The sequence below is a fragment of the Podarcis vaucheri genome (genome assembly GCF_965113315.1).
Source record: "Podarcis vaucheri genome assembly, chromosome: 4".
Lineage (NCBI taxonomy): Eukaryota > Metazoa > Chordata > Lepidosauria > Squamata > Lacertidae > Podarcis > Podarcis vaucheri.
Window position 1 is genome coordinate 1774677 of NC_138762.1, and position 21702 is coordinate 1796378.

General features: G+C 51.7%; 1 protein-coding gene across 1 annotated transcript; it reads right to left on the reverse strand.

Moving 5' to 3' along the window:
* CDCA8 (cell division cycle associated 8) lies at positions 1–15447 on the reverse strand. Its single transcript, XM_082219573.1, has 11 exons — positions 15371–15447; positions 11541–11650; positions 10001–10129; positions 8086–8126; positions 7438–7513; positions 7161–7309; positions 6552–6613; positions 5238–5324; positions 3647–3773; positions 2954–3040; positions 1–844 (listed from the first exon to the last, which is right to left on the reverse strand). Exons 2-11 carry the CDS (start codon positions 11632–11634, stop codon positions 803–805), a joined length of 894 nt encoding a protein of 297 aa, XP_082075699.1. The 5' UTR covers positions 11635–11650; positions 15371–15447; the 3' UTR covers positions 1–802.
* Between the last annotated feature and the right edge of the window lie 6255 nt (positions 15448–21702).

Consider the following 21702-nt stretch of genomic DNA (forward strand, 5'->3'; position numbering starts at 1 on the left):
TAAGAACAAAAACAGGACAACTTTATTCAGCCAATAAACACCAGACACGGTATTTAAATTAACATAGTAGCTAAGACCTGGTGGAAAAACCCCCCATACAAATCAAATATTTCTGTACACCAAAACAGAAAAGCAAAAGGGGGGGGGGGCTGGGTTCAGAGGGATTCAGCAGGAGCCTGCAAAAGGACAGAAACGTTCCAAAACGTGCTCTTCCTTGAGCTGCAAACAATATAACCGTGTAGAAAAACAGAATGAGAATCCTGTTCTTTATCCTGGGAGGCTCCTGTCCAGCACCCCCCCCCCAGGGAAATGAGGACGGCCTCTGCCTGGGGACCCCCTGGCCCCAAAAAGGAAAACAAAGGACCGGCAGCGGCAGAAGATTAAGGACTCTGGCCAAGCTGCCTTTGGAAGAGGCACCAGAAACCAGAGATTCAGAGAAGCCTTGGCGGGGGTGGCAAGAGGGACTTTGACCCCCATCCTTAGGGGAGAGAGGCCCAGAGAGGCGCCCCCCCCCCCATGGGAGCAGCCAGGAGCTGGAAGGAGGAGGAAGCAGCCCTGCACCCCCCTCTGCCCACCCAGTCAAAAGACCTGCGTCTTGCAAGAGCAGAAAGAGAGACGAGGGGGCTTCACTTGGGGGGGGGAGACTTTAAATGCTGATAAAACTTTGGCTGAGATGGGGACTATGGGCTGGATTTGAACCCCACCCCCCTTTTTAAAATAGGAAGCGGCAGAAGACTCAAATTCTCGGTGTCTTTTAGAGCGGCGTCGCCAGCAAGCCCAGAGCTCCAGCTTCCCAGTCACACTACTTCTTCTGCACGCTGCTGCAGAGCTGCGCAAGGTGAGTCTGGAAAGAGGAAGAAGCAGAGGGAGGTTAAGCGGCCGAACGTCCCTCTCCGCCCCCCCCCAGGCAGGAACCACAGAGTCGTTGGAAGGGACCCCCAGGGGTCATCTAGCCCAGCCCCCTCCTGCAAAAGGGGACGGCTCCATGCCCACTGGGAGGCCAGCGACCCATCGAGTCCAGCATCCTGTCCCCACAGTGGCCAAATGTCCTTGTCAACCTAGGTACCCAGATAGACCGCCCCTGGACCTGGAGGCTCCATAAGGGCACCAGAAGAGGAGCTTGGTGGATCAGGCCCATAGCCCATGCAGCCCAACATGCCGCCCTCACAGTGGCCCATCATGGCAAAGCTGCAAGCTGGAGCTAAGCGTAAGAGCAACTCTCCCAGGACTCATGTTCCCATGTGGTGGGGGTGTAAATATGTACAGTTTTGGGGGGCAAAGGGACCAGAGGTACTATTATTGTCAATTTACGACGGGGTGGAAGGTTTGCAGGCTATGAAGGACTTGCTCACAAAATCATCAACAGCTGCATGAGATATTATAACTAGGAAGTGGAAGGGGCAAGGTGAATATAAAATGGAAGAATGGTACGAAGAGGGGAGGGATATACCGTATTTTTCGCTCTATAAGATGCACCAGACCACAAGACGCACCCAGTTTTTGGAGGAGGAAAACAAGAAAAAAAAATTCTGAATCTCAGAAGCCAGAACAGCAAGAGGGATCACTGCGCAGCAAAAGCAGCAATCCCTCTTGCTGTTCTGGCTTCTGGGATAGCTGCGCAGCCTGTATTTGCTCTGTAAGACGCACACACATTTCCCCTCACTTTTTAGGAGGAAAAAAGTGAGTCTTATAGAGCAATAAATACGGTAGCTATTCATGAGAAATTAACATGTGGCTCAGGACCGCCAAGGTGTTGTCATTTGTAGACCGTAAGGTCCTCCGCGGGGCATACTGAGAGAGGTGGTCCCATAGGTACGAGTGTCCTAGGCCGTGAAGGGCTTGAAAGGTTAAAACCAGCACTTTAAACGTGACTCTGTACTCCACCGGGAGGCAGTGCAGCTGGAAAAGCACTGGGTGAATATGCTCCCATGGCAGAGACCCCGTGAGGAGCCTCGCTGCGGCATTCTGCACCCGCTGGAGTTTCTGGGTCAGCTTCAAGGGCAGCCCCACAACTGCTTAACAGTTAAACTCTGTGCTGCGTGAATAAGTCCTCCCTCTCCACCCTCCCTTTGGGAAGGAAGGCAACGCTTCCAGGGCAGAATCTGCAAACTACTCCCCCCATCAGGAATGGGCTGGGAGGAAGCCGAGGGCAAGATCCCACCCCTTCCGCCCTTCCAGCTCAAGAGGAGACCGTTCCCACTCCAGAGCTCCACCTGGTACGCAGGCTGAGACCCTCCCTGCCCGCGGACTGTCTCGCCAGAGTGGTGCATGCTCTAGTTATCTCCCGCTTGGACTACTGCAATGCGCTCTACGTGGGGCTACCTTTGAAGGTGACTCGGAAACTACAACTAATCCAGAATGCGGCAGCTAGACTGGTGACTGGGGGCGGCCGCCAAGACCATATAACACCGGTCTTGAAAGACCTACATTGGCTCCCAGTACGTTTCCGAGCACAATTCAAAGTGTTGGTGCTGACCTTTAAAGCCCTAAACGGCTTCGGCCCAGTATACCTGAAGGAGCGTCTCCACCCCCATCGTTCTGCCCGGACACTGAGGTCCAGCTCCGAGGGCCTTCTGGCGGTTCCCTCACTGCGAGAAGCAAAGCTACAGGGAACCAGGCAGAGGGCCTTCTTGGTAGTGGTGCCCGCCCTGTGGAACGCCCTCCCATCAGATGTCAAAGAGGAAAACAACTACCTGACATTCAGGAGACATCTGAGGGCAGCCCTGTTCAGGGAAGTTTTAAATGTGTGATGTTTTAGTGTTTTTTTGGTCTTTGTGGAAGCTGCCCAGAGTGGCTGGGGAAACCCAGCCAGATGGGCGGAGTACAAATAATAAATTATTATTACTTTTATTATTATTATTACAGAGAAGGGAGGAAGGATCCTGGGAAAGGGGGTGGGGGGCTTCCAGGCAGGAGCAGCGAGGCAGCCCACCCGCCACCGGCAGAGACTTACCGATAATTTCTTCACCCTCCCCAGCACCTCCGAGTCCAAGCGCTGCAGGTCTGTGGTGGAGAGTTCGCTGGCTCGGATGCAGACGCTCTGGGCAGGGCGAGAGGAGAAGGGAGTTACTCCACGTGGCCGCTTGGGATTCGAGGGGAAAGGCTTTGGAAGGGAGTCTGGCAGGTGAGAAATGAACGGCTCCAAGCGGGTGGGAAGCATCCTGCCTCTTCCGCCGATCCGAAAGAACGAGGTGGGCACGTGCCAAAGCGCATGAACCTAAGAAGAGCCTCCTGGCTGCTGGATCAGGCCCATCGTGCCCAGTGTCCCTGTTCCCACAGCGGCCAAATCCCCCTAGGAAGCCAGGTAGACTGCCTCTGGCGCTGGAGGTTCCAGGACGTCAGAAGATGACCCTGCAGGGGGCTAATCCAGCCCAGAACCCTCTTCCCACAGAGGCCAGTCAGATGCCCGTTATGGGATCTGAGCGCAAGAGCAACTGGGATTCGGAAGCATTTATGGACTGCGGCCGCAGAGTTAGAGTCAGAGACCCTCTGGCCATCGACAGCCCTCTTTGCCAGCCGAAGCAGCTGTCGCCGCCCACTAGGGACCACGGCGAGCGCCTGGCACCTGTGCCCGCCCCCCTCCCGGCACTCCCGTCTCCCCTGGGCCTGGGCTTCCTCGGCCGCGGGGCGTGGATCCGGGCCTTACCTCCCCTCGGCCGGAGGGAAGCGTGATGATGACGTCGCTGCTGTCGGCAAGGGGGCTGCCGTTGGCGGACACGCTGAAGACTCGCTCGTGCGCCGCCGGGGTCCGCAGGCCGGGCGTCTTGAAGATGCTGCAGAGGATACATGGAAGGCTGCATGAGAAGCTCCCCTGGCGCGCCCATTGCCATGACAGGCACAACAAGGGCAGCCTCTCTCGTCTCCACTTGGTGGGGTTGTGAGGAATGCGTAAAGAAAAGGAATCCTGCATTTGCCTCTCCCACACAGCCTGCAAGGAATCTGGGGTAAGTAACATCTGATTGGTTGAAAGGTTTTTTGGGAGGGTGTGTGTGTGTTATATGGAACTTTTTATTCCCAGAGCTTCTTGCGCCCCTGAGGGCTTCCGTTACAGGTTTACACTCCTCTTTCTCCCTCATTTCTTGAAAGGCCTTGGCAGCAAACGACACCTGGGCTCAGAGATCGGCATCATTCCTTTTTTATGTTCTGTTTCCATTTTTTAAAAGAATATTCTTATACATTCAGATCATTTTCAATTTCTACACTTCTGGGATTACAGTGGATGCTCGGGTTGTGAACGTGATCCGTGCGGGATGCACGTTTGCAACCCGCAGCGTCCACAACCCTCAGCGGCGTGTCTGCGTATGCGTGGGTTGCGATTCAGCTCTTCTGCGCATGCGCGACCGTCGAAACCCTGAAGTAACCCGTTCCAGTACTTCCGGCGGTCCACAACCCGAAAAAATGCAACCTGAAGCATCTGTAACCCGAGGTATGACTGTACTTAAATCCCTCAGACTCTCCCCCCCCCCCCGGTTTCCAATTTCCCCCTATTTTTATTGCATCTAATTACGTTTTTCCAATCCATTTTATCATATTTTTCACCTTAAATCATGTTACATTATAAGCCATATAACAATACTGCTAACATTTTAAAGTATCTGCAGTGGTCCTTAAGATATTCTATAATTCCCCCCCCCCCCTTGACTAAATTTCTTATCATCTTGGTGTCTGATCTTCACGGTCATCTTTGCCATTTTGGTGTAGTCCATCACCTTGGTCATCTACTCTTCTTCGGCTGGGACTGAGATCGGCACCAATTTGCGACTGGGCCAAGTTCAAGGCCTTTCCATTAGCATAGAAAACCCTTAACTGCTTGGGACCAGTTTACCCGTGAGATCCCCTTACCCCACAAGCGCCTACACGACCCCTTCAGTCAGTGGAATGGGCCCATAATACCTCTCTGAATTTGCAAGAACTCAATCATTTAGTATGGCAGCACGGAGCCTTTGGAACTCCCCGCCTCTTGAGATCAGGCAGGCCTCTCCCCCCTACCTCTTCTGGCACCCGCTAAAAACATCCCTGTAAATTTCATGAAATAAATGTTAAACAAGCCAAGAAGGCCAAACCCAGAGCCATCACCCTCGAAGAGGAGTTTTGCCCACAAATGCCAGGCAGGCAAGAAGGGGCAGCAAGGGGTATGTGTGTGTGCCCCCCACCTGGAGCCTCGACCACAGCAGCTCTCGGAGCCTGGCCCCTCCCAGTGCACACTCAGTTCCCAGGTGGGCAGGGAGGGGGCTCACCTGGGGTCAAACTTGGGAGTGGGTGCCACAGTCAGGCCCTGTTGGATCGTCTGTCCAGCCGGGGTGGTAAACTTCACTTTGCTCCCCCTGTTAAAAAAAAGAAGAAGAGAGCCATCGGGATGCAAAATTGCAAGAGGAGCCCAACCGCTGCATCGCGGCAAGGGCACACCGCCCAGCTTTTTCAGACCCTAAACCAGGACATGTGTCTTCTAGGGGCTGTGTGAGATCATCGCCCTGAAAAAGTGCTTTTTTTGCGGGGGACAGCGCAGCATACAAACTGGCTGCCGTGATCTCGCGCAAGGAAACAGAACGTCCCATTTTCCTGACAAGACAGGACTGTTTTTGGGGGACAGGAGGCAGGCAGGTGTGGAGGATTCCCTGGTCCTGAATGGGGTGACTGAGCCCCTGAAGGACCAGGTGTGCAGCCTGGGAGTCATTCTGGACTCACAGCTGTCCATGGAGGCGCAGGTCAATTCTGTGTCCAGGGTGGCTGTTTATCAGCTCCATCTGGTACGCAGGATGAGACCCTACCTGCCCGCAGACTGTCTCACCAGAGTGGTGCATGCTCTAGTTATCTCTTGCTTGGACTACTGCAATGCGCTCTATGTGGGGCTACCAGAATGCAGCAGTCAGACTGGGAACTGGGAGCGTCCGCCGAGACCACATAACACCGGTCCTGGAAGACCTACATTGGCTCCCAGTATGTTTCCGAGCACAATTCCAAGTGTTGGCGCTGACTTTGAAAGCCCTAAACAGCCTCAGCCCAGTAGACCTGAAGGAGCGTCTCCACCCCCTTCGTTCTGCCCGGACACTGAGGTCGATCGCCAAGGGCCTTCTGGCGGTTCCCTCACTGCGAGAAGCCAAGTTACAGGGAACCAGGCAGAGGGCCTTCTCGGTGGTGGCGCCCGCCCTGTGGAACGCCCTCCCACCAGATGTCAAAGAGAAAAACAACCACCAGACTTTCAGAAGACATCTGAAGGCAGCCCTCTTTAGGGAAGCTTTTAATGTTTGACAGACCCACTGTATTTTAATGTTTTGTTGGAATCTGCCCAGAGTGGCTGGGGAAACCCAGCCAGATGGGCGGGGTATAAATAATAAATTATTTATTATTATTAATTATTATTATTATTCCTAGGGAGCTTGGAAGGTACGCATGAGATACACTCTGCTCCCGCAATTCCCAGAAACCTCCAGCCGGAGAGCTGCCATGGCTGGCGGCCTTCGAGAGCCCTCTGCGGACGCATCAACCCCACGGCCGGGACAGGGAGGGTCTCTCGGGAGGGAGACACCTGCCCAACCCTGCCCTGCCCTTACCTTCTGCTGAAGCGGGTAGACCTGGCCGATGGAGGCCTGGGCTTTCGGGCCGACGCCTTTGCCTGAAATGCATAAGTCCAGGGTTGTAAAGACTGCGGAGAGAATAACTGGGTGCACTCTTCCCACCTTGGATCAAATCTACGCTTCCAGGTGCCATAAGGAAGCTGCAGAGATAGCGCAGGATAGTGCGCACCCCGGAAATGATCTCTTTCAGCTTCTGCCTTCTGGAAGAAGGTCCAGGGTTAGAAAGACTAAGACGAGCCGCCTGAGAAACAGTTTCTATCCAAATGCGATTTTGGTGTTAAACGCAGTGGGAGTATATTGTATTTTAAAAATGGGTTTAAAAATGGGTTTTTAAGGGGCTATCCAGGTTGGGATAACTGGGATAGCAGGCTTGTTGGGTTTTCAGTGTCTTATGTAATTTTTTCTTTCTTTCAATTTTGTTGTTCTGTATGGGACACTGACAATAATGATTATCGTATTTCTGGCCCTGCTCTTGGGATCCCTTCCAACCCCACAATTCTATGGAGTGGAGTTTTCAAGGAAGCAAAGTCTCCTGGGTGTCGGCAGGTATGTCGGGGTGCCCCCCCCCCGTTGCCTGAGCCTCACCTTCCCTGCTTTCTGCGGAAGAGCCTCACTTCCCGGCTGGGGGGCCGCAGGATCCTCGCTCTGCTGCCTGGACCTCTTGCCCGCAGGCACAGGAGAAGACGGCCCCGACTCCTCGCTGATGGTCTCCGCGGCCTGGCGGGCTCTCTTGGCTGGGAGACATTGAAAACACAAGAGGGACACAGAGGGTGAGGCGTCATTCACCAGCACCGCGGAGGGCAGGGAAACTCATGAGGAGACCGCTCTGGCCCTCCAGCCCCCAAGGCGGCCCTTCACTGACCTTTCCTGGCCGTTTTGAGAGGGGTCTGAATAGCTTCAGAGGCCAGTTTGGTGATCTCCAGCATATCCAAGTCAACCTGAGAAATTAGACAGAAGACTTGTGTAACACACTGGAAGGAAGGAAGGGAGGGAGGAGCTCAGCCTACACTCGAGTAGGACCCTGGCAGAGACACATGCCCGACTGGCATGTTCCCTCCTTCCTGGTCGTTTGTTCAGGAGCTTCAAAAGCTTTCTTCTGCCCAAACATCACAGCGACTGATGCCAACAGACACTGGCACACTTAGGGATCCGCAGAATTTGCGCAATTTGAGTGGCAGACCTCAACTCAGCATTTTGGCTAATCTACTTTATTTACATATCAACACACACGGAGCACTGCAACATGGCTCCCTCTCTCTCTAGCATCAGACAGCAAAGAGAAAAAGAACAAAGGACAATAGTCCCACTTCACGGAACACAGTATCACAAACATCCTGTCTCCGTCACTTCCCACTCTGTGGAGTCAAGACATACACCGTCATGTGATAGACAAAAATCCCATGACTGCAATCATGGGCAGGAATTCTAACAGTTTTGTGGAGGAAGCTGTCTGGGGAAAAACACTGCAAGTTCCACCTGGAATTTGGTGATGGGGGGGTGGGGCACCTACCGAGACAGCCTTCTCCAGGACTTGCTCGCATCCTCCGACACCTAGAGAGAAAGCAAGCGCCGTGATCAGAACACAACCGGCAACCAGAAAGAACAGCTGCAGCTTTGTCCTCCACGAGGGAAGGAGCTGAGCAACCAGCCAGAGAGAAGGGGGGGGGATTTCTTAGTGCAGCATGCCACACAGGAGGGATCCGGATAAGAGCTGCTCCTTGCCTGGGTTGCAGAGTGGCCTCCGCTAGGAGCTTCAAGGGCCTGTGCTGCCCATCACATTTATAACCCGCCTTTTCATCCCAGGAGCTCCAGTGTTTGATCCGCACAACGACCCTCCAAAGCAGGTTCAGCTGAGCCAAAGGCCCCAGGTGGGGATTTGAACTCTGCTCTCTCCCAGGTCCTAGGCACTAACCACTGTGAAACACTGCCTCTCCCGCACAGGAACATTCTCCCAGCAGAGATTCGGCAGAGGCCCCCTCGCTACCGACTTCCTTTTTTGAGCCAGCAAGTCTTTGCAGCAGTTCCGTATTTTGATCAGTCGCCTGAACGATTGCCTGCATTTATTTGCTTTATTTTAAATGATGCTTTCTAGCCCAAAAGGCCTGGATGCAGGTTGTGATGTGGCAGTACAGAAATACTGTTCTAAATAAATCAGGGCAAGTTGCTTTTCACTGGCATCGGTCGGCCTCGGGGGGAGACAATGGAACAGTGTGCCTTGCGGGGGGGGGGGGAGAGCCAAAATTAGTGTGCCAACTTTACTTTAGATTAAATAAGTTGGAGTTAGCTGGACCATAAAGAAGGCTGATTGCTGAAGAATGGATGCTTTTGAATTCTGGTGCTGGAGGAGACTCTTGAGAGTCCCATGGACTGCAAGAAGATCAAACCTCTCCATTCTGAAGGAAATCAGCCCTGAGTGCTCACTGGAAGGACAGATCCTGAAGCTGAGGCTCCAAGACTTTGGCCACCTCATGAGAAGAGAAGACTCCCTGGAAAAGACCCTGATGTTGGGAAAGATGGAGGGCACAAGGAGAAGGGGATGACAGAGGACGAGATGGTGGGACAGTGTTCTCAAAGCTACAAACATGAGTTTGACCAAACTGCGGGAGGCAGTGGAAGACAGGAGTGCCTGGCGTTCTCTGGTCCAGGGGGTCACGAAAAGGCGGACACCACTAAACGACTAAACAACAACAACAACAAGTTGGAGTTCTTGTTATTAAATATACCAAGAAAAAAGCACACCAAGAACTCTGGCCAATGTAAGTTTCAATAGTGCAAGTGGTCCCTACTCACAAGTCAATAGTCAATAATAACAAAAACTAATCCATTCAAAAGTATGTATTCTGACAATTAGAAGCCAGTAGTTATCCCTGAGAAATGTAGAAAATAACGGGATATATTTATCTGAAAGTCTTCAAACTTACACAGCCGTTTAAAAATTAGCTGATGAAGGTGAATACATTGAAACAGGGCCCTGTCCTGGTTTCTGATCCAAAATTGACTTCTGCTCTATGATTGAGACTGAGTCTCCATCTGCAAGCTGATAAATTATAAGGATCAACATTATTGTCGAGTGAGAAAGAGAAAATCTTTGTAACAAATTATTGTCTTATACATATCTTTATGAGTTTGAGATCTCTGTTAGAGTTTGTAATCTCTACTTCAGTTTGTAATTCTTGTCAGAATACATACTTTTGAGTGGATGTTTTCTTGGTAACTTTAGAGACATTCAAAGAGGGCTAGAAAGATATTTCTCCGCCGCCGCCTCCCCAAGGCTTCCTTCCCTGTTCGCTTTGCTCTTGCGCAGACCAGATCTTCTGCGAAAGCTTCGGGCGCTCAGGACCCCTGGAAGCACCTGCACCCCACAAGACCCCAGAAATTCACCCCCCAACCAAGCTCCATGCCTAATGCGTGTCAGAGCAAAGTACCGTAGAAGCTCAGCCAGTTTATGTCCCTCAGGGCCACGGGATGGCGGAAGATTTCCATGTCGTACATGTTGTCGATTTCCTTCAGGAGAACCTCTTCCTCCATCCGGATGCGGTCGATGCGCAACTTGACTAGGGAGGAAGCAGAGAAGAGGCACGAGGAAGAGAGGGGCTCTGGATCCGTAAGGGGAGCCCTGCCCATCTAAGTCCAGCCTCCTCCTCTCCCGGTGGCCAGCCAGCTGCCCTTAATGGGAAGCCAGCAAGTGGGGTCTGGGCACGAAAGCAGCCTTCTCCCCACACTGCCCCACGGTTTCCAGGAGCCCTCCATAGCCCTCTCCTCCTCCAAGGATTTCTTTCAAAGCCATCTAAGTTGATGGCCAGCACTGCCTCCTGTGGGAGGGAGTTCCACAGTCTAACTCTCTAACCTGAATCTCCCAACATGGCAGCTCCATGGGATGCCATGATGTAGAATTTTTATAAACTTTAACAACAGCAGCAGCAGCAACAATTTATTATGCTCTGGGCGGCTCCCAACAGAATATTATTAATAATAATAAAGCAAAAAACCATCAAACATTCCCTAAACAGGGCTGCCTTCAGATGTCTTCTAAACATGAGGTGTTTATTTCCTTGACACAGGGCAGGCGCCACTACCGAGCAAGCCCTCTGCCTGGTTCCCTGTAACTTGGCTTCTTGCTGGGAGGGAACTGCCAGAAGGCCCTCGGAGCTGGACCTTGTGTCTGGGCAGAACAATGGGGGTGGAGACGCTCCTTCAGGTCTACTGGACCGAGGCCGTTTAGGGCTTTAAAGGTCAGCACAAACATTTTGAATTGTGCTCGGAAACATACTGGGAGCCCATGTAGGTCTCTCAAGATTGGTCTCGAAAACTGCTCCCAGTCACCAGTCTAGCTGCCACATTCTGGATTAGTTGCAATTTCTGGGTTACCTTCCAAGGTAGCCCCACGTAGAGTGCATTGCAGTAGTCCAAGCAGGAGATAACCAGAGCATGCACCACTCTGGTGAGGCGATCTGCGGGCAGATAGGGTCTCAGCCTACGTACCAGATGGAGCTGGTAAACAGCTGCCCTGGACACAGAGTTAACCTGTGCCTCCATGGACAGCTGCGAGTCCAGAATGAGCACAGTTGTCAGGGGCACAGTTGTCCCATTCAGGACCAGGGAGTCCTCCACACCTGCCCGCCTCCTGTCCCCCAAAAACAGTACTTCTGTCTTGTCAGGATTCAGCCTCAATCTGTTGTCCGCCATCCATCCTCCAATCACATCACCTCTTCCTCTAAACTAAAAAGTCCCAAATTCAGGAACTTTTCTTTGTAGCGCAGGGCGCGTGTGTGCGTGCGTCCCCCTTCATCATTTTGGGTGCCCTTTTCCAACTCTACAATATCCCTTTTCAGGCGAGGCAGCCAGAAGTGTCCCCAGTGCCCCAGAGATGCATATAATGGTGTCACGAGAGCAACGGTTTCATTTGGCATGAAGCTCAGAGCAGAAGACGCGCCCCTGAGTCCGGCAAGTAAGTGAGCACCTTACCTTCCCGGTTAAAATCCTTGAGAAACGCATCCACCTTTTTGCTTCTGACCGAGTTCTTGTTGCCGGCCCTCGAGTTTTTCTTCTTCTGAGGCATGGCAAGGAGATGAATTCTAGGGGGAAAGACCCAAACGTTGTCACAGAAGGGGCAGAGCTGGGCTCAATCAGCCCCCAGCTCAGGAGGGCACAACCACACAGGTTAAGACATTGGCAGGATTTTAAGAACACTTGTAATTTTAGAAATAGTACAGGAAGTTTGAGGTTAGAAAAATAATTTGGAGTAGAAATGAGATGCAGTTGAAAAGAAAATTCAAGGAAGTGGGGGGTGGGGTGAATCACGGGATTCGGAGAATCCCATTTTATGGATTCAATATTGTTTTTGTGTAAGGCTCCCTACCTTTTATCATTGGGGCAGCAGAGAGAGGGCAACTGCTCTGTTAATCTACATTAAACACAACTTAGAAAGAGTAAAAATTTCGAAGTCTTAGAACAAAGGAAGGAAGTCAAGATGTGTATATGTATGTAACGATTAGATTAGAATGATGATATGGTTTTGTTTGTAGATGTCTGTGTTTGTGTGTGTTTTGTTCTTTTTTCTCTTGGGTGGTTTTTTTCTTGTTTGTGCTGTTTTATTTTAGATTCAGTGTTTGTAATTTTGCACTGAAAATTAAAAAAAATATCAAAAGAGAGAGGGAAGCTGCTCTGATGGCTGGGGAAGGGGCTACCCTGTAAAGTGGCAGATTCTCCTTCCTTGGAGGTTTTAAAGCAGGAGGGGGGGCAGGCCCCCTGCCAGGGATTATTTGGCTCTGCTTCCCGCATTGCAAGGGGGCTTGGACTAGATGACCTTTGGGGGCCCCTTCAACTAAGGGATTCCAAATGCAGCCCTTTCTCTAGCAATCGGGTGCAAAAGAAGACCTCATCACATCCCCATCCTTTCCCTGGGAAGATGAACATGCAATCAGCAGCAATGATAATACTGATAAGGACAAAATCTTGGGGGTGTGGTACTTAAACTGCCCCCCAACTTCGCTAGGGTCTCTCTCTGAGGGTTCACAACGGGTCAGGATCAAACAAGAGGCGGCAGCCAGGCAAATGGAAGCCAAACAGCGGCTAGGAAACCCAGATTGTTTATTGGTGTGGCAAAGGAAACCAGGAAGAGTTCTGGCCTCCTTCCACCTGCCTTGCTCCACCCTCTAGTCTCTGCTCTCAATATGTAGTGTATTATTTTATGTACTGTGGTTTGACGTTGTTTTATTTATTATAGCTTAGAAATTATTTATTGTAACTGTCAAGTGGATTTCTGTTTAACTTTTATATGTTGATATTATTATTTTATTCCTGCCAACCTAGCAGTTCAAAAGCATGTCAAAGTGCAAGCAGATAACTAGGTACTGCTCTGGCGGGAAGGTAAACAGCGTTTCCGTGCGCTGCTCTGGTTCGCCAGAAGTGGCTTAGTCATGCTGGCCACATGACCTGGGAGCTGTCTGCGGACAAACGCCTCGGCTTATAGAGCGAGATGAGTGCGCAACCCCAGAGTCGTCTGCGACTGGACTTAACGGTCAGGGGTCCCTTTACCTATTATTTTATACTATTCTGATAACGGTTGAATGTTACTTTTTTGATGTAGGTTGCTTATTTTAAAGTTTTGTTTTATTATCACATTTTTTGTATAGCATTAGATTGTTATAGGATGTACATTTCTTGTTCCTTCAGCTTGTAAACCACCTTGAGTATTGTAAGAGAGAAAGACGGTATACAAATTAAAAATGAGAAGGAGGAGGAAGAAGCAGCTCAGAACAAAGGGCACATGGCCTCTTTCCACAATTTCCCATAGCACATTTCACACAGCACGATCCAATCATCGCAGAAAAGGTGTGTGAGATCCAGACATGCCCCTGTCCATCCTGCAGGCTCCCACTTCACACATGTTAATGTTTACGTATCCCTTGGCCAGGAAGGATCCCTGGCTCTTCCACGGTCTCATCTAGAGATCACGCTAAGGGTGGCCAAATTCTGTGCGTCTGCCATAAAACTTAGGGAACAAGCTGTACTACTAAAACAATTAAGGTTTAAAATGACAATTTTAGGCTATATTTTAATGATCAAGATTTTAAACTGCCGCTATATCCGAATTGTCTCCGTTATACCCAATTGCAACCCAATGTATTCCTGTTGTGTTTTATTAATTTTTTGACATTGTAAGTGAGCCAGAACTGGTCTGTGACCGTAATAATAAAATTAAATTCCCTCTGACACCCCCTAGCCCGGTCCCTTTGTCAGGGCTGAGCAGCTGGGTTTGGCAGCTGGAGTGGGGGGGGGGATGCTGAGGACCTGAGGGCACACCATGAGGATTTCGGAGTCCCTATTCCATCCAGGTCTGTATAAAGCTCTGGTTTTCCCAGTAGTGGTGTATGGAAGTGAGAGCTGGACCATAAAGAAGGCTGATCGCCAAAGAATGGATGCTTTTGAATTCTGGTGCTGGAGGAGACTCTGGAGAGTCCCATGGACTGCAAGAAGATCCAACCTCTCCATTCTGAAGGGAATCAGCCCTGAGTGCTCACTGGAAGGACAGATCCTGAAGCTGAGGCTCCAAGACTTTGGCCATCTCATGAGAAGAGAAGACTCCCTGGAAAAGACCCTGATGTTGGGAAAGATGGAGGGCACAAGGAGAAAGGGGACGACAGAGGACGAGATGGTGGGACAGTGTTCTCGAAGCTACCAGCATGAGTTTGACCAAACTGTGGGAGGCAGTGGAAGACAGGAGTGCCTGGCGTGCTCTGGTCCAGGGGGTCACAAAGAGTCGGACACGACTAAACAACAAAAGGAGAGGGATATTTGAAGATGGCTATCATATCCCCTCTCAGTCTCCTCTTTTCCAGGCTAAACCTAGCCAGCTCTTTCAACCATTCCTCATAAGGCTTCGTCTCCAGACCCTTGATCATCTTGGTCGCCCTCCTCTGCACACCTTCCATCTTGTCAATCTCCTTCTTAAATTGTGGTGCCCAGAACTAGACACAGTATTGCAGGTGGGGTCTGACCATGGCAGAAGAGAGTGGGACTATGACTGATGGTGACAGCAGAAATTAAAAGACACCTGCCTCTTGGGAGGAAAGCAATGACAATCCAAGACAGCATCTTAAAAAGCAGAGACATCACCTTGCCAACAAAGGTCTGTCTAGTTCAAGCTATGGTTTTCCCAGTAGTGATGTATGGAAGTGAGAGCTGGACCATAAAGAAGGCTGATCGCCGAAGAATGGATGCTTTTGAATTGTGGTGCTGGAGGAGACTCTTGAGAGTCCCATGGACTGCAAGAAGACCAAACACATCCATTCTGAAGGAAATCAGCCCTGAGTGCTCACTGGAAGGACAGATCCTGAAGCTGAGGCTCCAAGACTTTGGCCACCTCATGAGAAGAGAAGACTCCCTGGAAAAGACCCTGATGTTGGGAAAGATGGAGGGCACAAGGAGAAGGGGACAACAGAGGACGAGATGGTGGGACAGTGTTCTCGAAGCTACCAGCATGAGTTTGACCAAACTGTGGGAGGCAGTGGAAGACGGGAGTGCCTGGAGTGCTCTGGTCCAGGGGGTCACGAAGAGTCGGATAGGACTAAACAACAAATTCCACCCAGGCCATAAGTCTGCCCCCCCTCCACCCTGCAACCACAGGATGATATTATTATTATTATTATTATTATTATTATTATTATTAGCCCAATGATGTTTTTTAATAAACTTTTTATGAGCGGGATATTTTCTTTCTCCCCCCCCCGCAAAATATATTTGGGGGCTCAGATGGGGGGGGCTCAGATGGGGGGGCTCCCCACCCCTCCTACCTGCCTCTTTCTCCTCCGCCGCTTCCCCGCGAGCTCCGCTCCGCCGCCTCCCCGGTTCAAACTTGGGCGCCTGCGACGCCGCAGCCAATCAGCGCGCCTCGAACGTCGGCTCGGCCAATGGGGAGGCGAGGCGGAAGAGCGGCCGCGCCGACTCCGGGCAGGAAGACTACGTTTCCCGGCATGCCGAAGCGCGACAGGGGGGGGGGCGGCGGCGGCGGCGCGCTTAGAGCGCCTCTGGCGGCCGGGTGGGGAGATGCTGCTGCTGCTGCCGCGCGGCGAGGGAAGCGGGGCGAAGGCGGGCGCCTCGGGGCAGAGACCTCCGCGGGATCGTGGCCGGCGCCTCTTGGGTTGGGGGGGGGAGGAGGAAGAGGGGGGTTATTTCCCCCCCTCCCTCCCTCTCTAATTCTCCAGGCGCCCCGAAGGGAAGCGGCGGAGGCGGAGTGACTCCGTTTACACGGGGACTCCGGAGCGACTGCGGAGGGAAAGCGGAGCCGGAGCGGGGTTCCCTCCCAGGGGGCGGGAGGGGGGCGCAGCCGCAGGCTGGGGGCTGCCTTGGCTTCGATGGGTCTCTAGCTGCAGGTCTAACTCAACTGGACTCCGGAGTGCCAAGTTGGAGGAAGATCCTAGAATTCCAGAGCAGGGAGGGATGCTCTAAAAGGCGTTTCCAAAAAATAAAAAAATTTGCTTTGTTTTAAAGTCACAAATTTTTTGTTTTGTTTTAAAGATGTCTGGAGAACCCAACTGAAGAATGTAGAAATTGAAATACTCGATTGTCACTTGTACAACTTGTATACAGTGTCACCAGATGTCATGATAAAAAAAATCCCTTCCAGTAGCACCTTAAAGACCAACTAAGTTAGTTCTTGGTATGAGCTTTCGTGTGCATGCACACTTCTTCAGATACACTGAAGAATCTGAATCTGAAGATACACAGTGTATCTGAAGAAGTGTGCATGCACACGAAAGCTCATACCAAGAACTAACTTAGTTGGTCTTTAAGGTGCTACTGGAAGGAATTTTTTTTATTTTGACTATGGCAGACCAACACAGCTACCTATCTACTACTGGAACCAGATGCCATGTTTTTAGTTCTCTACATATAGGTGGGTGGGAGTGGGGTGGCTTGCAAAACTAACATTGGTATTTTGAAACAGCAGCAGAGAAGGTTATTTTTGTTCTATGTTGGTTGTAAACTGTAATGTTTTTTCTGTCACTTGTGAACCATCTGCTTTATACCTTTTTTGTTTTGAAGAGGGAGAAGAGTACTGGCAGTTCACTTACCTATCCCTGGCGTCCATTCAAAGCAGTGTGCAGAATGTAATCCTCTTTTGTAAGATGTTTTATGATTTTAAAAATAAATGTAGTGAACCAATTCTAGCAGTCATTTTTTTAATGCATACTTCTGTAGCTAAAATACACTCTCTACACCATTAATTGAGCTTGGCTTTTTCCCTATACCAGAGAAGCAGAACACCCAATTTCATTGTTTTGGCAAATTGGGAGTATTGATAATGCACTGACTCCAAACTTTGATGTGTGAAGAAACTGAAAAATATTGAAAAAGTTTTACGTTCTTGTTACTCCAAATGTATGCCCATAATTATTGTACTGCAACTTGTTGGTTTGAATAAAATTTCACAAAACTTGGTTTGTCATGGAATAGCAATTAACTGTAGAGGCTGTTGGAATTTTAGTCATTTCTAGCATTGGCAATCTTGCCCATATCCAACTGTAACTTGTTTAAGTATGTCCCACAGAGGAACCTACGGTCTGCAAATAAAAACATCCTGAAGGTCCCAGGCCTCAGAGAGGTTAGGCTGGCCTCAACTAGAGCCAGGGCCTTCTCGGCTGTGGCTCCAACCTGGTGGAACGCTCTGTCACAAGAGACAAGGGCCCTGCAGGACTTGACATCTTTCCGCAGGGCCTGCAAGACAGAGCTGTTCCACCAGGCCTTTGGTCAGGGCGCAGCCTGACTCCCTCCTCTGGCAATCTGCACAGAATTTTGCTTAACGGTTGCCATCAATTTGATTTTAATTAATTTTTATAATGAAATGTTTTTAGAATATTGGATTATTTGATTGTTGTTAGCCGCCCTGAGCCCGGCTTCAGCTGGGGAGGGCGGGATATAAATAAAATTTATTATTATTATTATTATTAGCTCGGGTTAAGTACTTAATTTGTTCTGGAGGTCCGTACTTAACCTGAAACTGTTCTTAACCTGAACCAGGGCTGCTCGAACCTCTCCAAAGTCTGCCGCTTACAGGACCCTGGCTTTGCCCTGAGGGTTTCGCAGTGGGGTGCAGAGGCAAAGGCCTGCCTCACTGTTGGCTTGCCCCTTAGAGTAGCAGCCTCTAATTGATGCTGTTCATTTTGCCATCTCCGCGAATTCAAGAAATTCGGCTCTCCATTCTAATAATTCTGGTATTTTATCGGTTTTCCAGTTTTCTGCCACTACAGTTCTGGCTGCTGCAGTTGCCTAAAGGAATATATTCCTTCTATCCTTAGGGATGTCACTCAGTACCAAACCCAGTGAAAATGCCTGTTTTTTTTTAAAAGATGGAACTCCTGAATGTCTTTTTAAGCTCTTCACTTATCATAATCCAGAATTGTTCAAGAAGGACACTGACAAACTGGAACGTGTCCAGAGGAGGGCAACCAAAATGGTCAAAGGCCTGGAAACGATGCCTTATGAGGAACGGCTAAGGGAGCTGGGCATGTTTAGCCTGGAGAAGAGGAGGTTAAGGGGTGATATGATAGCCATGTTCAAATATATAAAAGGAAGTCACATAGAGGAGGGAGAAAGGTTGTTTTCTGCTGCTCCGGAGAAGCGGACACGGAGCAATGGATCCAAACTACAAGAAAGAAGATTCCACCTAAACATTAGGAAGAACTTCCTGACAGTAAGAGCTGTTTGACAGTGGAATTTGCTGCCAAGGAGTGTGGTGGAGTCTCCTACTTTGGAGGTCTTTAAGCAGAGGCTTGACAACCATATGTCAGGAGTGCTCTGATGGTGTTTCCTGCTTGGCAGGGGGTTGGACTCGATGGCCCTTGTGGTCTCTTCCAACTCTATGATTCTATGATTCGCTTGCCACTGGGTGCTGCTGCTGCTGCTTTCTCATGCCTCAGGCAGACGCCCCACAACCCACCCAGAGCCCCCACCTCTCCTGGCTGGTGCCACCCGTTCCCTTTGCTCAGGCAGCGAATGCCACCCCCCCCCTCAGAAGCTCCTGGCGCCAGAGGCTGCGGTCTCCTCCTCCGCGGAGCTATCAGGAGGGGCCGCCTTTATCTGCCGCCTGCCAGGAGGCGCCTCCTGCCTGATATCCCCCAAATCTCCCCCAAACAGGTCTCCTCAGAGGCACCCGGGCCTGCTCCACTCCCACACCCTCCTGCTGCACCCACAGCCCCAGGAGAAGTCCTCCTCCAGGTCCTCCAGGGGCCCGTCAGCCGGGTGTCAGGACTTGGGAAGCGTGGCCTCCACCCCACCTGGAGCTGCCCCACAGGGCTGGCCCAAAACAGTCTGGAGAGCCACATGGGGGGGGGGCTGGGGGCCCTCATGCGCTCCTCAAGCCGGACCCCCCCCCGCCCCGTCCTAAAGAGTCCAGACAAACAGACAAGCTCTCTCAAAACAAAATTTAAAAATTCCTTCCAGTAGCCCCTTGGAGACCATCACTGGAAGATGCTACTGGAAGGGATTTTTAAATTTTGTTTCGACTACCTTACCTGTAACCTCTCTCTCTTTCTCAAGGTAAGAAGAGCAGGCGGGGTCAGGCCAAAGGGGGCCCAATGAGTCCAGCCTCCTGTTCTCCCCAAGGGGACGCGCAAACGCGGGCTCCGGGCCCCAGAGCAAGTCTCTCCTCCTGCAACTCCAGCACCTGGCATCCAGAAGCATCGCTGCATCTGACTGTGGAGGCAGAGAAGAGTTTGGGTTTGACATCCCGCTTTATCACTACCCGAAGGAGTCTCAAAGCGGCTAACATTCCCCTTTCCCTTCCTCCCCCACAAAAAACACTCTGTGGGGTGAATGGGGCTGAGAGACTTCAGAGAAGTGTGACTGACCCAAGGTCACCCAGCAGCTGCAGGTGGAGGAGCAGAGACGCGAACCCGGTTCCCCAGATTACGAGACTACCGCTCTTAACCACTGCACCTCACTGGCCCTGGTGGGTTCTGGGAACATTGCCAGAGATGCCCCCCAGGCCCTGGGGGCAGCAGCAGGGCTCCCCCACCTTAGGACCCCCCCCCAAGTCCAGTTGAGTCACTGCACAAGTCTGGGAAACTCCTGTCTCAACCAGCCTCCCTTTTCCAAGCATCTGCCGGCCACTTGCCCCCAGGGGACCTCAGAGACCTTGGGCGCGAAGGAGGAGGAAGGCTGGTGTCTGTGGGGAGAGGCAGCAGAGGGCTCTGCCCAGGGGGGCTCAGGGGGGGGCTCAGGGGGGCCTGGCCAGAGAGGGCCAGCTGGATGCTCAGGGGCCCAGAAGTCTCTGGGTGGCCCAGGGGAGGGGAGACTCTCCTGAGCCCCCTGGCAGAAAAGGGGGAAGGAGGACACTCTAAAATGATCCAGGGGAGGGGGCAGCTGCCCTGTGGGGAAAGGCTGGCGTTTGGGGGAGAAAAGGGGGAGAAAAGGGGAGAGTAAAAGGCGAAACGACAGAGGTTTATAAACCGACGCCTGGCCTGGAGAAAGTGGAAGAGAGAAGCTTTCCTCCCTCTCTCCTAACACTAGAACTTCTGACATGTCAGGAAGAGATTCAGCACTGATTACAAAGCCCTTCTTCATGCAGCACGGAGTTAATCTGTGGAACTCCCTGCCACAGGAGGCAGAGATGGCCACCAACTTGGGTGGCTCTGAAAGAAGATCGGACAATTTCGTGGAGGAAGAGGGGGCTGCCAGTGGCTCCTGCCAGGAGGGCTCTGCTGTGGCTCCGCAGTCGGTTGGAGGCAAAGATCCTTCTGGGGAGGGGAGAAAGGGCCTCCTGGGCTCAGGTTCTGGGGGCTGGTTTCCCTTGGGAGAATTCGGGCCCATCCTGTGGCCAATGTGGGCATGCTGGCCACCTCAGAAGGGCCTCATCCTGTCTGGCCAACCAGGTGTCTCTTCTGCAGCCCTCTCCCCACCCGGCTTCCCCAGGGAAGGAGACAGGTAGACTGCCCCTGCAGCTGGAGGCATCGCCTGGCCACAGAGACAAATGTGGCAAGTTACTTTAAACTCTTGTTTATTATTATTATTATTATTATTAGTAGTAGTAGTAGTAGTAGTAGTAGCTATTTATATCTCGCCCACCTGGCTGGTTTCCCCAGCCACTCTGGGTGGCTCCCAACAGAATATTAAGAATAATAAAGCAATAAAACACCAAACATTCAAAACTTCCCTAAAGAGGGCTGCCTTCAGATGTCTTCTAAAAGTCGGACAGTTGTTTATTTCCTTGACATCTGGTGGGAGGGCGTTCCGCAGGGTGGGGGCGCTTTGAGCTTGCAGCCCCTCCTGAGACCTTGCCGGGAAGGGCGGATCATAAATAAATGATCTCCCTGCACCAGCCTCTCCATGAAGCTCCAAGCGCTGCACGTCACAGTCAACGAGAGACACACGGCAGAGAGCCAACTGTGAACATTCGCAGACCTTCTTCTCCAGCTCTGGAGTCTCGTCTCTCGGTGCTTGAAAGCCATCCACTCCCAGCTCTGTTTCCTCCCATGGAGCTGGCATGGCTGGCTTCAGGGGCTCTTGCCAGCCCAAGGAAGGCACAGGGCAGAGAGCTAGCTCTTTCTTGCCCAATATAACACTCGCTAGGATGCAGCTGTTCCCAGGTCTGCACTCTATGGGCAGCTGCAACAACAGGGGCGACTCTCCCTCCCTCCGTTTACGCTCCTCACAGCCAGAGACTGCGCCTGCACGGAAGCTCCCTCTGCCCTTCCCTCTTCAGTCCCCTCCTGGTTCTGGGAGACGGAGGTTCAGGAGAAGGTGGGGAAGCCCCTGGCCCTTCCCTGGCCTGGCCTGCCTCATCCTCCTCTTCCTCCAGCTCTGAAGCGTCCCCTGCCTCCCGACTGACCCAGTTCCCCACAGATCACTGCCCCCTTCTTTCAAGCCAGACTCCAGCCCCTCGGACTGTGAGCTTCCAGGGAGTCTCCTGGGCTGTGTGCTCAGTCCTGGTCCTGCTGCTTGCGAGGAGATGATAAAGAGAGCAGCTGGGGCCTGATGTCTTCTAGAGAGAAGCAGCTATCTGGGGCCTCCTGCTCGGCCCAGGGCGCCACACCCCACGGCCAGCCTCTTCCCCCCTCCTGCTCCTCAGCCCCACCAAGCTGGGCCCCAGAGGAGGAGGAGGAGCTTTGGCCCAGGGTATAAAAGG